The 14821-nt window shown below is 42.6% G+C and overlaps 1 protein-coding gene across 7 annotated transcripts in view; it reads left to right on the top strand.

Annotated features, from left to right (window-relative positions):
• Positions 1-13124, top strand: part of Il1rl2 (interleukin 1 receptor like 2) — a 48086-nt gene extending 34962 nt beyond the window's left edge. For all 7 annotated transcript variants that reach the window (XM_074050443.1, XM_074050444.1, XM_074050442.1 and 4 more), the window contains 3 exons: positions 2112-2255; positions 8557-8718; positions 10231-13124. In XM_074050443.1, the coding sequence (XP_073906544.1) occupies positions 2112-2255; positions 8557-8718; positions 10231-10637 (713 nt within the window). In that variant the 3' untranslated portion in view covers positions 10638-13124. The remainder of the gene's footprint in view (positions 1-2111; positions 2256-8556; positions 8719-10230) is intronic.
• The last annotated feature ends 1697 nt before the right edge of the window (positions 13125-14821 follow it).

Consider the following 14821-nt stretch of genomic DNA (forward strand, 5'->3'; position numbering starts at 1 on the left):
GCTTACTAAATCCATCTTGGTTCCTACCAACACTCATCTCAGCTCACATGCAATGTATTTTTGGTCACGTGCACTTTGTTTTGTTTGCTCTGGGTTCTTAGGAACACTACCCTCTTAAACCTAAGCTTCTTGTTGGTTTCCTTGGGGGCAGAGTCAAGATTTATCTTCTCCATTTGACTTCCTCATTTTTTTTGAAGACACCTCTAGATTTGAATCTTATTTGGTTTGTCTGAAGCAAGGCCACAGAAAGTTGTCTAGATTGGATGTACCCCCTGTGGAGTTCGTTTAATCGCCTTCACCTACCATCTCAGTTGAAGGCTGATGGTAATCACATGGTCTCAAATGGCAAGTATCTAAGTATATCAATAGTGAGTTTTCCATTTATTTCTATTTAAACATCCTTACTGCCTTTGAACTTATCCAGTAATGACCCAACTCCAATGTCATCATTTTATAGCTCATTTATAGAGTAGAGGATATCAATATTCCTGAATGCAATGAGTGGTAAACTTAAGAATTTCAGAACATCATTCCTGTCTACTTGCCAGGGGCTCTTTGAATCTCATAAATATTGTGGGCATAGTCTTTCTGTCTTGATCATTTGTAATATCAAGATCTTTGAGCCAGGTGTGGTGGCACATGCCCAGGCAAAAGTGTGAGACCATATCTGAAAGGCAAACTAAATGCAAAAGGACTGGGGTTTGTGGTTCAGAAAGAGTACTAGTAAGCATAAGGCCTTGAGTTCAATCCCTAATACTGCAAAAAAAAAAAAAGTTCTGAAATATACATTAACTCTCCCCAGACATGAGTCCTCCCAAAGGAAGAGGTGGTATTGTTGGTCAAACAACAGTGAGTGATAACAACTGGCAAAAAGAAGTAGAAGATTGTGAGAAGGCGATCCATCTCAGGTTCAGAAGCCACAGGTTATCACAAGGGCTCAGACTGGGCCCCGGTGTGTGAAGCAGCTCCATCTGGCTGCACTTGAACTTATTCATTATGTATAATTTATTTGGGAGGGGCACCAAGTTCATTTTTCCTTATTGTGCTTTGTCAGGCCATGGATGTGAAAACACGCAATTGTAAACAGGAAGTCTTGGGTCTCACCATGTTTACAATGTGGTGTGGCCTGGGGCAAATTCATCAAGGAGCTTGATGAATATTTTAAAAAATGAAAGTGCTCTGATAGTTCAGAAAAAAGCATCCTCTGGTATTCCCCTCCTTCCTCTATCCCATCATGGAGTGAGGCTTGGAGGATCAGGAAGGGAGGATAAAGGACGTGGCTAGTGAGGTGAGTTCTAGGAACAGGGAGTATTTCTCTACCTTTCTCGCTGTTCCCATTTTGATTCCCACCTTCCTAGAACTTCCTTCTTTGGGGGCATAGGTTTGGGATGTGGCAAGTCATGCAGTTCCTCTTTTCAGTGTGTAGGAGTGGTTTCGGGTACTCAAGTTCCAGGGGAACAGGGTCTGTTCTGTGGTTGTCTCCAGCCCACTGCCCACCCTCATCACTGCCCTGCAGTGTGCTTGTGAGCAGGGCAGGCCATGCACGTGCTTTGGGGGACTGTCTCTCAGATAGACACTCAACTTGGACTCTGATGGCCCAAGAGGACTGGGTGAGGGTCTGATTCTCTCTGCCTGTTTTGTGCAGTCAGATAAATGGTTTCCAGGGAGACAGCCAATAGCTCTTTCTTTATGACAGGAGTCCTGCTGCTCGGTTTTGGGAACTGGAGAGGCAGCACAAAGGACTGTGATCAAGAGTGGGCAGTGGAACTACCTGGGGACCATTCTAAAGAAACAAGGCCAGGCTCAACCTCAGGACGGTCAGGATGACTGAGTAGAACCTGGACCCATGTACTTTGAAAGCAGGCCTTGTGCAGTTCGAGGACTGCGGTGTTCTGCAGGGCTCTGGGTTCCCAAGAGCCCACTTGTATCCTAAAATCATGGTCCAAAGCAGATTATAGTACTCCTGTGCCTATTATTTAACTTTCAAGAACTATTTCAGCAGTGTCCACACTGATGTTTCACATACTTCCATCTGGTATTTCTAATGTGATCTATACATGTAAAGGATATAATTGACTCTTTGATTATTATTATTTTGCTGTCATCTGTAGCTCCAGATTTTCGGGCTTACTTGATAGGAGGGCTTATCACCTTGGCAGTTTTGGTGGTGTCTGTTGTGTGCATCTACAACAATTTTAAGATCGACATCGTACTTTGGTATCGAAGTGCCTTACATTCTACTAGGGCCATAGAAGGTAAGTAAGTGTGTTCCCGAAAAGTGCCTCAAAATTGTTGTCCACTCATCTGTGTAGCCATTTTGAATGCTCTTACTCATATTATAGAAGGGTGGCTTTCATGTTGTTGACAGATTTGGCAGTATGAATCTCCCTGGAACTTCCCATTCTTTAGAGAAATGATTGGTCCATGATCACCAGCATCCATTGTCAAAAAAGGCTAGCAGCCTACTAGTGCCTAGGAAATAGTCACAGAGCAGTCGCCTTCTGAGTCCCACAGCAGCTCTGTGAGAAAGGGTCTCATGTCTATTGGGGCCTGCAGATCAAGGAACTTTCCTGTCCACCATGGTGTGTCCTCAGCACAGTGACAACTTGAATAGAGTTGACACTATGCTAAATGCCTGTGGCTGCAGTGCTTTTTGTGCCCTGCACTGGTACCTGAAGGGACTTAAGTTTCCAGTTCTCACAGCTGGAGAGAGAAGGACCTGAGTTTAAATTTAAGTTTTCCACTCATTCTCTGTGTGACATTAGACAAAGATTTAATCTTCATCTATTTCTCAGGTTGAGAAAAGAATAAAGGAAGGAAAGAAGCAAAGGGGAAAGGAAGGGAGAGGAAAGAGAAAGAAAGAAAGAAAGAGAAAATAAAAGAATAGGAATAGAAAATAAAAGAATAGGAATAGGAAACAAAAGAATAGGGGTGAGAAGAAAAGGGGAAGGGAAGGAGGGAAGAAGGAAAGGAGGAAAGCAGGAAGAAGAGAGAGGGGACAGAAGGAAGGAAGGAAGAAAAGAAGGAAGGAAGGAAGAACAGAGGGAGGGAGGAATGGCAAAAGGAAGAAGGGATGAAAATGACCAAGTCTTGCTTCACATGGTGCTGAGGGAGTCACCAAGCTGAGGTTCAGGAAAGCATACAGCAGGAGCCTGGGGCACCAGGGAGCTCCATTGCTGGTCTGGAGATCAATGCCTCAATGTGATCCTGAAACTGAGGGACAGGCATTTCCCATCATTGTAGTTGTGGCTCTTTGTGCAAGAAACTTGATTTAAGGTCCCCTATTTGCATGGAAAAAAATTAATGAAAAGCCAAAAGAAGTCAGCACAACTGCCATATTAATTGTTAGATGACCAAATTAATCCCATTCTGGGTAGAGATTTGCCTTGTTGAAAGTGGGGATGGGGGGCTGGTGTGCAAGCATGTTTTCTGAGTAGCTAATACACAGAAGAAGGCATTTACTCTAAGTGCCTACTTGCATATAAAAATCATGGCACAAAATATTGTTCATATGTTTGATAAAACACAGATGTCCTATCTTGAACTGTATTCTACGTTAAGTGACAGAAATCAAAATGTGCAATCAAAGTTGAGAGTGCAGCTCAGTGATGGAGCAGGTGCTTCACATGGGCAAGGCCCCGGGTTCCATCCCCAGCTCCCAAAACAAACAAGCAAACAAAATTGGCAATCCTGGAACAACCACGCAATGATGTTAATGAAGACATGCAGTTGTAGCTGTGGCTCTGCAGGTGTAACCCAACCTGAAGTGCCGTCTTATCTGTGCCAGGTTGGCGTGTTTCTGTTTCAGGTTTCTGTTACTGCAGAGGCTGCTCATTGTAAGCCCCTGTGATGGTCCTCCTGGCTGCCTCTGTCGAGAATAGGATTCAGTTCCCACCAGTGATTTCTTCTGACAGATATGAGTGGTTTGGCTGTTTTCTGTTTCTTGACTAACAGGGGATTGCATTGATTTACGTGGTCTTTCTGGAAGCTCTGATCCCTGTCACCCCTTGGTGTTTGTCTTTCTGACTCACTGGGGCTCCCAGGAGTGTGACTGTGGCCATGACTTACGAAGATGCCTGTCAGTGAGGTTGAGTTTAGCAGGAAGAGAAAAAGGGAATAGTGACTCAGCCAAGCCGTGGGAGCCCTGCAGATGAGACTCGGGGAGCTCCACCCTCTGCTGCTGTGAGACTGAGATGGGCTGTAGCCCAGATTGTGCAGGATTAACTGGCTGAGGATTTGCTGACAAGCAGTTAGTTGGTCTCTCTCTTTTTTTTCTTTTAATTCCAGAAAGTGTACACACTTGTGTGACAAGCACCCTGCAATAGCCTTTGAGTGTTGACTTTAATCATGAGCTAGTGATGAGACTCTGAGGTTAACTTCAGGTCCTGTTTACAGCTTTGTTTCCCTTGAGGAGATTTTCAGAGTTATCTGGGGACACACAGAGTAATGGATGGCAACTAAAGAAAGAGGAAGACAGAGAAATTATGTCCTTAAGATAAGTCATTTACTCCAACTAGATTAGTCAAGCTTTGCAACATGGTTAATAGATAAATATAACTTATAGTTTTAGTGTGAGTCTGTGTGTTTTTAGGGAGTTCTGTGTGTTTCTGTCAAGTCATAGGGACTTGTAGAATTCACTTGTCAGTCATGCCTGTGTGTACAAGAACGGAAGGGTCCATTCACAAATCTAGAAAAAGCCTACCTCTTACTCCAAGTGGGCTTGTGGGGAATGTATGTAGAACAGAATGATCACAAACAAAGCAAAGCAGGTACAAGGGGAAACAAAGTGTAGAATGCTAAAATAAGCCAGGGATAGAGTTCATGAAAAACCTTAGTTTTTGAAGATGAATTTATATTCATTCATTACATGCTATTCCTAAAAATGTTTCAATTGCTCATGAGAGATGTAGGTTTTTTTCTGGCACTCATTTCGAAAGGAGATCTGTTGTAGAAAGTCCTCATTTAAAAGGGTGTAAATGTACAGAACCTTGTCCACAACCATGTCTCATGGTAAAAGTGATATAATGTTTTATGTGGCTTTTCTTCCAGTGTCTGCTATTCAGGTTGGGGCTAAACACACCATCCCTCCTGAAGTTCAGTAAAGGCACCTATGTGAAAGCCAAATTGAGTATGTTGGATTGATCAGGTCTAAAATTTAGCAACATCATGTTAAGAGAATGTAGGAAATTAAGTCTTTAGGCAATCTTTCATAAATATTAATTTATACAAATGAATTTTAGTATGTTTTACAAACAGCCAATAAGGGCATATACAGATGCTTGAACTTTGAAGGCAGGGTTGAATCTCCGTGAAAATGAAAGAACTTGGCCAGGAGAGGGATAAACTATCACCTCTATATTAGAGAGAGGCGGGTAATGCAAACAGCTGCCAGCAGGGTATTTTCCTCAGAACACTCATAGGTAGGTTTACATTTCTGGAATTTTCTTGATGAAACAGACAGTTGGGAGGTATCTAACCCATCATCATGTGTGGCTATGTAACAAATTATCTCAGAACTTCATGACACAAAACAACCATTCATTGTGCACCTGGGTTCTGTGAACCTGAGTTATGGACAGGCACAGTGGGGTGGCCCCTCTCTGCTCCAGGATGTCTAGGACCTCAGCAGAATGATTGACAGTTGCCTCCACCCCTCTCCACAAGGGCCTCTTCAAGTAGTCTGTCTGTGTGGCCTACTTTGGGTTTCCTCTAGCATAATGGTTGACTTTCCAGGGTGAGCATTTCAACAGTAAGAGAGCCAGGCCAAAGCTGTGTTTTCCTACGTTACCCAGGCCCTGAATTTCTAATATCAGTTCCACCATACCCCAGTTTCTGAGGCAGCTACAGAGATCTACCCAGTTTTAAAGGAGTGGAAAGAGATTCCACCTCAAAGAGCATGTGGCTGGGCTGTGTTTGGAGAATACCGTCTATTGGAGTTGCACACGCTAATTAGAGATAGCCTTTTGAAGTTTCCTGCATCTAGCTTTGTTTTGGCCACAGCAGGGTGAAGAGTGGGCCTGGGTTCACGTCAAAGCTATGCACATCAGAGAAATCCTGTGGCCTTGTTGGTCTCACCTTAATCCAAGGATTCAACTGTGTTTCTCATAGTTGATTGTGAGAGGCAAAGTCAGGAAGTGCCAGGTGCTGTTGCTTGACCTGACCCTTCAAAATTAGGGGGCTGAGGTGAAAAGCCAGATGGTTGAAGCATGAGTGTCTGCTATGTTGATTAGTGAATTTACAAATTTGTCATTTGAAAGTGACGTAAACCCACTGGATCATAAGACTAAGTAAGTCAGATCTTTACTCAAAATCTTAGTCAGAGCATACTGATGTAGCTTGATGGTTGAGCACATACCTCACATGCGAGAAGCCCTGGATTCAGTTCCCAACATCGTTAGAAAAGAGAGCCAGTGGGAGGGAGAGAAAGAGAGAGAGAGAGAGAGAGAGAGAGAGAGAGAGAGAGAGAGAGAGAGAAAACAATTTTTACCACCCGAATCTCTTTTATTTCTGAGTTTGGGCAGCAAGGAGACCGTGTCTTCAAACACCTTGCTTAGAAACAGGGAACATGTAACACAATCAAAAGAGAAAACACTTAGCAAAAGTGGTTGGTTGGTTAGGTTTTTAAATCAGAACCAGTAAGGAAAAAAGAAAAGAGATGCCAGTGTGCATGCCTTGGTCAGAGGAGCTGTAGTTTAAAGACCAGGGACATTGCATTTTCTGGGGATGCTGCTCCCTGGGGTGAACAGAGCATCAGCCCAACCAATACGTCTTCAGAGGCAAAAGATAAATATTACTAAATTATAAAAATCCTACAGCTTTAGAAAGTCAGATATATGGCATTAAATTTGTATGGAAGAATAACCACTTCTCAGAGTGGTGGTCCAGTCTAGTGATCTTTTAAGACTCTTCAGAGACCCAGGGATTGTAGCTATTTGGGTTTTGGCTATCTTTACACAAAAAGCAATCATTTCCTTAATATATGCCCTATGATGTTACTCATTAAAAAGCTGAACCTGTTATGATCTAGAACTTCTTTAGCCCAGGAGAGATACAACTTCTTTGACTCTCTGTCAAATCAAGCTACATTCAGATTTTCAACAAGTACTGATGGAGACCCCCCTCTCTGCAGGGTCCTGTTGAGGTTAGAGCAGAAAACCCAAGTCCCCACCCTCACACCACTTCCTTTCATGAATGGGGTTGGGGAAACAGAGAAAGAGTGTGTGTGTGTGTCCTGTGCGTGTATGTGCACTTTGTGTAACTGTGCATGTATTTATACACAAGTGTTTGCACGACTACATGAGCATACATGTATATTTGTGCATACATGGGTGTGAATTTGTGCATTTGTGTGAGTGAATTACCATTCTCCAAAGGATGACCAAGAATAGTGAGCAGAGACCTGAAGGCCAGCAGTGATTAGTGTAAGAATGATGGAATGAGAAAAGGCAACATGTGAACATGTTCTGTACCCATTTTAACTATAGTTATTTAGACAAAAACTAGAAGAAGAATAAATGTTGCCTTCTCTTGTTAATGTTAGAACCACTCTTTTCTCCAAGTCTGTTTATTGAACACATTCCATTGAAAAGGGAAATGAAAACGACAGATGTCCTCATGGTACCCATTAGGTTGTCTTTGAGTTTCCAAAAAATCTGAAGCTAGAAATTCCCTATTCCAGTGAGAGTAACACCCTCTTCTCCCCTCCCCCAGTACTACTGAGGTTGCTTACTCAATCCAAGGATCCCTGACTAGGGCATCCTTCTACACCTGCCTTACGCTGCTCCCTGGCACACCTGTTTACCCTTCACTCTTAGACCCTCCCCACTTCTTCACTACCAGGAGCTGCTGCATGTCCTTTGTGAATTTGTTTCAAGAACTACAAATGATGGAGGAGTTTTCCCTTCCATCTATCTCTTGTGTTCATTTAGCTGGCATCTTGTAATGCCTTCGGTTGTTTTATTTCTGGGTACATGAGTGGTCTGCCCAGTTGGATCGTGTGGCTTGTTCATCTTTGCACACTGATCGTTCATGGTTGCTCAGTAAATACTGGCTCATTCTTATGATGGGTCGTGTGCTATTGTGCTGGATTCTTTCAGAGACTCTACTCAGGTTTGTGCTCTCTGTGATGAATTTATTGGTGGGCATAAATTGGGGGGATTCAGCCCATTTTGTCTGACGCAGGTCAGAGAGTCCTTGTTGCTCAGGACCCACTCATGTTGCTATAATCTCAGCCTCTCGAATCTTGTTTTCAGCCCCATCACGGGGAGTGGCGGACTTAGAACCAGAAGGCTTGGGTTGGAGTTAGGAATTCAGAAATGGTGTCACCTGTCCCATCTCAGCTTCAGTCCCCTGTGATGGGGGTGAGACCATGTTTCTTCTAGGTTGACTGCGAGAGTGAGAGGGGTAGCATGGCAGTGCCAAGTCAGCAGTAGGGCACTTAGAATTCACCAAACCGAAGCCAAAGGGGCATCATGGTAGCAAGTTAAGTGTTCACTTTGTTCTCATGATGAAATCTGGTAGGAATAATTCCATTAACTCATCCCATTTCCTTTTCAGACAGGAAGCTGTATGACGCCTATGTCTTATATCCCAAGCCTCAAAAAGAAAGCCAGAACCATGATGTGGCAACACTGGTGTTGAAGCTCCTGCCTGAGGTGCTGGAGAAGCAGTGTGGATATAAGTTATTTATATTTGGCAGGGATGAATTCCCTGGACAAGGTGTGTTTTAAATGAGGTATAAGACAGCAAATAAAAAGGGAAGGGCCCTGTGTGGTGGTACACACTTGTGATCTCGGCACTCAGGATCCTGAAGTGGGAGGATTGCAAGTTTGAAGCTAGCCTGGGCTACATAACAACATCTTGTTTCAAAAAAAAAAAAAATAGGGGCAGAATCTCTCTCTTCGCGTTACCATTACAGATGGTGGCAACTCTGCTTGTCTGCCTGTAGAACCCCAAGAGTTTATGACCAAAGCCATCTGTCCCATCCAACCCTGGTTAGGCCAAACTCTCTTCTTTCAGTAGGCTCATTGCTACAACACAGTGCTGGGGACTCCTAGTTGTATAATGTTATCTTGCTTTGGTTAGCCCAGTCACATGAACAGATGGTTAGTGACATAGTCTTGGCTGAAACACTGAAAAGACACAAATGGTCATTTGCCTTCCTGTCACTGAGATTAACTGCTGCTATTTTACATCAGTTTGAACATGCAAATCTGATCATGTTGAAAGCTGATTTTATAAACTTCAACCCCGCCAGCTCCTCCTCTACCTAAATAAAATGGAAAATTTTCATTTACTTCCCCCATTTAATAGGTGCGTGACTTTGGGCAATTCACTCAACATCTCTGATCCTCAGTTGTCTCATCTGTAAAGTGGGGGTGAAAATGTTGCCCTGTCTTAGCCAAGAGGACAAACTTGACAAGAGACCAATAAGGTCCTTACCACACATTACAAACTCAACACAGAAATTTTTTTGTCCTTTTTGCTCTTTTTGTTTGAAGGCTTTACAGTAAAATGACAGAATACTAAAATAAACATCCTTTCTACTCACTAGGAAATAGCATTTGTTTACTTATGGAACAAATATTTACTGACAGCCTCTATGTGAGGGGTACTGCTCTTAGCACTAGAAATATGAAAATAAGGGGTCAAACAGAAAAGGAACCTGTCCTTGGGGAGGTTACAGTTTATTCTTAGATCCTATGGGAGGGGACTGGAGACCAAATAGTACCTGCAGAGCTGGGTATTTACAGACCTTTCTCCTTTTCCCCCCAAGAGATCACTACTATGTTATTTGGTTTCTAAGTTAGTCATATAAAAATCATGGTCATTTAAATAACTATAAAGAATAAGACATAAGACTAGCATAGTTGAGCTAGCTATTTTTCCCCTCCTTTTAAAATCTGTGTTTGAAGAAGTATGCTCATTATCTAATGTATACATTCAACTATTCTGAGGATACAAAATTAGGCATGATGAGGCACTTGTTGACTAGGGGAAAAGGACACAAAACCAGAATAGCAGGAAAAAAAAGTGATTCATGACCTCAGAGGAAAGCTAGGAAGGCTTCAGAGAGTGTCGATAGATGTCAAAAGCTTTTGTTAATCTATTTCTGCTGAAGTCATGTCTATTTTAAAGTCCATTTTCTCAGCGCCCATTTCAATATCCTGGTAGCATTATGACCGTGCTGCTTTAACCATGAGATCTTCTGAATCTTCCTTCTTTATCCAGCTGTGGCCAATGTCATTGATGAAAACATTAAGCTGTGTAGGAGGCTGATTGTCATTATAGTTCCGGAATCGCTGAGTTTTGGTCTGTTAAAGAACATGTCTGAAGAACAAATCGCAGTCTACAACGCCCTCATCCAGGATGGAATGAAAGTCATTCTGATTGAAATGGAGGAAATTGAGGACTATAGCACCATGCCTGAGTCCATTCAGTACATCAGACAGAAGCATGGGGCCATCCAGTGGAGTGGGGACTTCACAGAACAGTCACAGTGTGCCAAGACCAAGTTTTGGAAAAAAGTGAGGTACCATATGCCACCCAGAAGATACCCACCATCTTCTCCAGTCCAGTTGCTGAGGCACACGTCCTGTGACTGCAGGGAAGGTGACACAGGGCTCATCACCCACTGACAGACAACTGGACAAGGATGCATCTCACTGGGGCTATCTGCCCTTCGCTTGCTATTCTTGTAAGAGGGCCTGTGTTTGTTCTTGTTGTTTGTTTGCGTCTTTGGATCAAAACTACTTTAAGGAAAAACAGCACCTCTTCTTTAATAAGGCCATTATTAACTGAATGGCACCTGAACACTCATGAACTCTCACTGAGCACAGGGTAGATACAGCATTGGGGTCCTGTGGAAATGGAACACAGAGGGCTGTAGAGATGGTAGTCCACATGTCAGAGTTTGGGCCCCATGTCTGAGATGGAAGCCTTGACACCAGCTTGGAGAGGCCTGGCAAGGAGAATGACATGTTGTCTATGCCTGTCCGCTGTCCTCAGGCAGTATTTGCTGTGTCTGAATCTCCCTCACTCCTCTAGTGCAGATAAACTGCTGTAGCCACCATCTTAACCTGGTGCCCTTGGAATCCACTTGGGGGTTTCCTAGACCAGAGAACTTTATTTGTCAAACCAAATTAAGGAAAATTTTTTCTACTTTTCCTATTAGACACCTACGTCCACCAGAATCTGAGGAGCCTGTGAGAAACACAGTTGCCATACTGAGGTAGTGTAATTCTAGTTCAAGTGAAGCAATGTAAGCCTTTGATTAGTGAGTGTACCCTCATTACACATCACTTAGTGATTTAACAATTTGCCAAGTTTTTGAATACTAAAAATTAGCATCTACCCCCATCAGTACTTTCCAAGACCCTAACTGAAGGAAATTAGCTACAGTACAACTTTGTCATGTTGTGGTCAACACATCAAGACTTAATAAGTGGTCCTCACTAAGAGGAAGGCTGTGGGCACTGAAAGGAGTCAACCCAGAGGCATGTTGGGAGAGTTCAGTAGGAGTAGAAGCAGAAAGGAGAGTTGGGAGAACAGTGGTTGCCATGTCCCCCTCCATTGGAACAGAATCCAGATGGCCTGTGCCCCTTATTCATAGGCTGTGGACGGCACCTAGCTTTAGGTGGACTCAGGTGCTAAGGAGCCCACCATTCTTAGAAAATTCATGTTCCTAGGAGACCTAGCTCTTACATTTGTTTATCATGGTACCGAGGTCCTTGGCTTGCATTGACCCTCCTTTTATTTAATAATTGCTTTAGATCTTTAATAGTGGCAAAACATATGAATATAAAATTTACCTTTTTGGCCATTTTGAGGGAACACCTCAGTGGAATTAAGTATGTTCACAACGCCTTGTGACCATCACCATCATCCATCTCTAGAATTTTTCCATCTTCCCAAACTGAAACTCTATGCCAATGAATCTTAATTCCCATTGCCTCCTCCCCCACCCCTGACCATCTTCATTCCACTTCCCATCTCCATAATCTGACTTCCAGGGACCTCAGATAAGTGGAATCATACAGCATTTGTCTTTTTATGATTGGCTTATTTCACATATATAGTTTTCTTCAGGTTCTTCCTTGATCTTTGCCTTTTTGCCTCAGTATATTTGCCTAGTCCCTCCCTCTCTTCTCCCTTGTTTCCTCTCTGATGCATGCAGTGAGAGGAGAGCAGGTGCCCTCCTAGTGAGAAGCTCAAGGGGCCTTCAAATCAGGTGTTGGTCATTTCTTTAATTAATTCTCAGTTAATCTTTCCAACATAAAGACATAATTTCTCATGAAGGATTTGCTAATTGAAGTGCAATAGCTGTTTGGTGCACCCTAGAGGAAAACGATCGGCACTGCTTGGTTCCTCATTCCATCCTCCTTACCCTCTCACCCTCTCTGAGTCTTTTCTTCCCTTGGTTTGTCTCTGGAGATTGTTAGGGATGCTGGAGAAGGCAGGGAATCAGGGGCCAGCGGATGGCACTCTGCACTTCTTTATGTGGAGCCTGTACTACTCTGCTGGCTGTCGGCCCTACCACACTAGGTGGCCACCTAAGTACAGGTGGCGTCATCTTTGACCTTTTGACTACTGGGCAGTACAATCTGGATTTCCTACGGTGAGTGGTCTGGTGGTAATCTGGGAACTCTCTCCCCATTCTAATTTGGGGCTGACCCTTCCTTCCCATTGGCATTTCCCTCCAAAAGTCATAGGCAGAAGCGGTGGCTGTCATGAAAGGGGGAGACAGTGATGTGTCTTCTCTGAGAGTTTCCCCATGTGCTGTGAATCTTAGGAAATGGATTCTCCAGTTGCTACTCACTTATTTAATTGATTGTGATGGCATTCAATGGAGGATATCAATGGAGGCTATCTGTAAAAATGAAAGTCAGCTTATCAGAAGCTTATCAGGATTTCCTGAAAATCTCTGACTTAAGGGAGGCCCTCCCTGTTAAAATCTTTAACTGGAAGTTTATTTTAAGTCAAAAAGCTTCTCTCTCTCTAATTTGTGTCTTAATTTTGTTTCTGTTAAAAGCACTCAAGATGTATTTTTAATGTAATAATGTTACTGGATTGTATCAGCACATTTTGGTTTTATTTTTATTAAAATATATTTTGTGACTATGTAAGAGCTCTTTTTCTTTTCTTTTTTTGGCAGTACTACAGTTTGAACTCAGGGGTTCTTGCTTGCTAGGCAGACACTCTACCATTTGAACCATTTTGCCAACCTTTTTTTGTGTTGGGAATTTCCAATAGGGTCTTGGGAAGAACTATTTGCCCAGACTGGTCTTGAACCATGATCCTCCTGATTTCAGCCTCTGTAGTAGCTAGATTTATTGGCATGAGCCACTGGTGCCTGACTAGAGCTCCTTTTCTTGAAGGAACTGCCATCTCAGTGAACATTGGGCAGATGACCCCAGGTTGATTACTCTTATTGCCAGGCCACTGCTCTCATTTGGCATTTGTAAAAATATAGATCTGTATTTTAAAGATGGATAAGGCTTATCGTACATCAGTAAGTCCTGACATTGTAAACAGTGACTCCTCTATGATAATTTGATAAAAGCCATAGATACCTCCCTAGGATAACCTACATAAACGTAAAATCTTGGCTATCGTTTCAGAAGGTGGATGGATTTTTTAAAGCTATTCAGTGGAACTTTGTAACAGTCCACATGTCTGGAATAAGGACCTCTGCCCTAGACTGTCTTTTTTCTGTAGTTATTAGATGTGATCTCAGAATTTTACAGGATTTTACATACAGGGCCAGTAATCAGCAAAAATGAATTGGGAAATGACTGAACTTGAGAGTTGCAGTGATATTTTAACACTCAGTCACCTAGTTCAGAGCTCCACAAGCTCATTTGCTGTCAAAAATGAGTTACAGGTGTCATAGGTACAGCATCCCCCTTATCTACAGGGGATATGGTTCAACACACTCACTGAATGATTTTAACTGTGCATAGTACTAAAGCCGATATACACCATATGTTTTCTTATTCTTGTGATAAAGTTAATGCATAAATTAGACACAGTAAGAGATTAACAATAGTTAATAATAAAGTAGAACAATTCTAGCAATATATTGTAGTAAAAGTTATATGAATGTAGTGTTTCTTGTTCTCTCAAACTATCTTATCATCATTTGCACTTTTTATTCTTGTGCTGATGTGAGATGATACAGATGCCTTAGGTTACCATGAGTACCTAAAACCTCAGAAAGTGAGACGATAGGGGGCCCCTTATATTTCTTCCAGGTGTGATCAGAGTCTTAGATCTTTTCTGTTCACCCCATGTGCTGCTTTACTCACTTCTGTGTGCACTATAATAGGAAAAAGGCAGGGAAACTCAGATTCCATTCCAGCTGTCCTAATCTACCATGGAAGATAAGGAGACCCAGGAAAGGGAATGACTGATTAGATGCCCAGGAATCTCTGGCAGATCTGGGCAGATGCCTCAACTCTTCACTGTTTTTTGCTCCACAGCAAAGTATATTAATCCCTGTAGTCCCATGACACTGGCCTCTGGTTGGAACAACATGGATACTGTTGTAAAAATCTGGAAACTGGATTCCAAAAGTTCATAATTAAGTCTTCAAACTAATTTTCCTTGATTTACTCTGAATGTGTTTCATATTTCCTGAATGTATGCTTCCGAACTGCTGGACATTTTAAGATAAGTGTGATCAATGAATGAGTCTATGTCATAGTTAACTTCTCTGGGGACCAATCTCTAAAACATACCCCTAGCATAAAGCATAGAGTTGGGTTCACTTCTTGCCTAGGGCCCTGCTGTCTCTTAGGAATCTGGGGACCCTAAGACTGTG

Source organism: Castor canadensis, chromosome 12 (assembly GCF_047511655.1).
Source record: "Castor canadensis chromosome 12, mCasCan1.hap1v2, whole genome shotgun sequence".
Taxonomy (NCBI): Eukaryota; Metazoa; Chordata; class Mammalia; order Rodentia; family Castoridae; genus Castor; species Castor canadensis.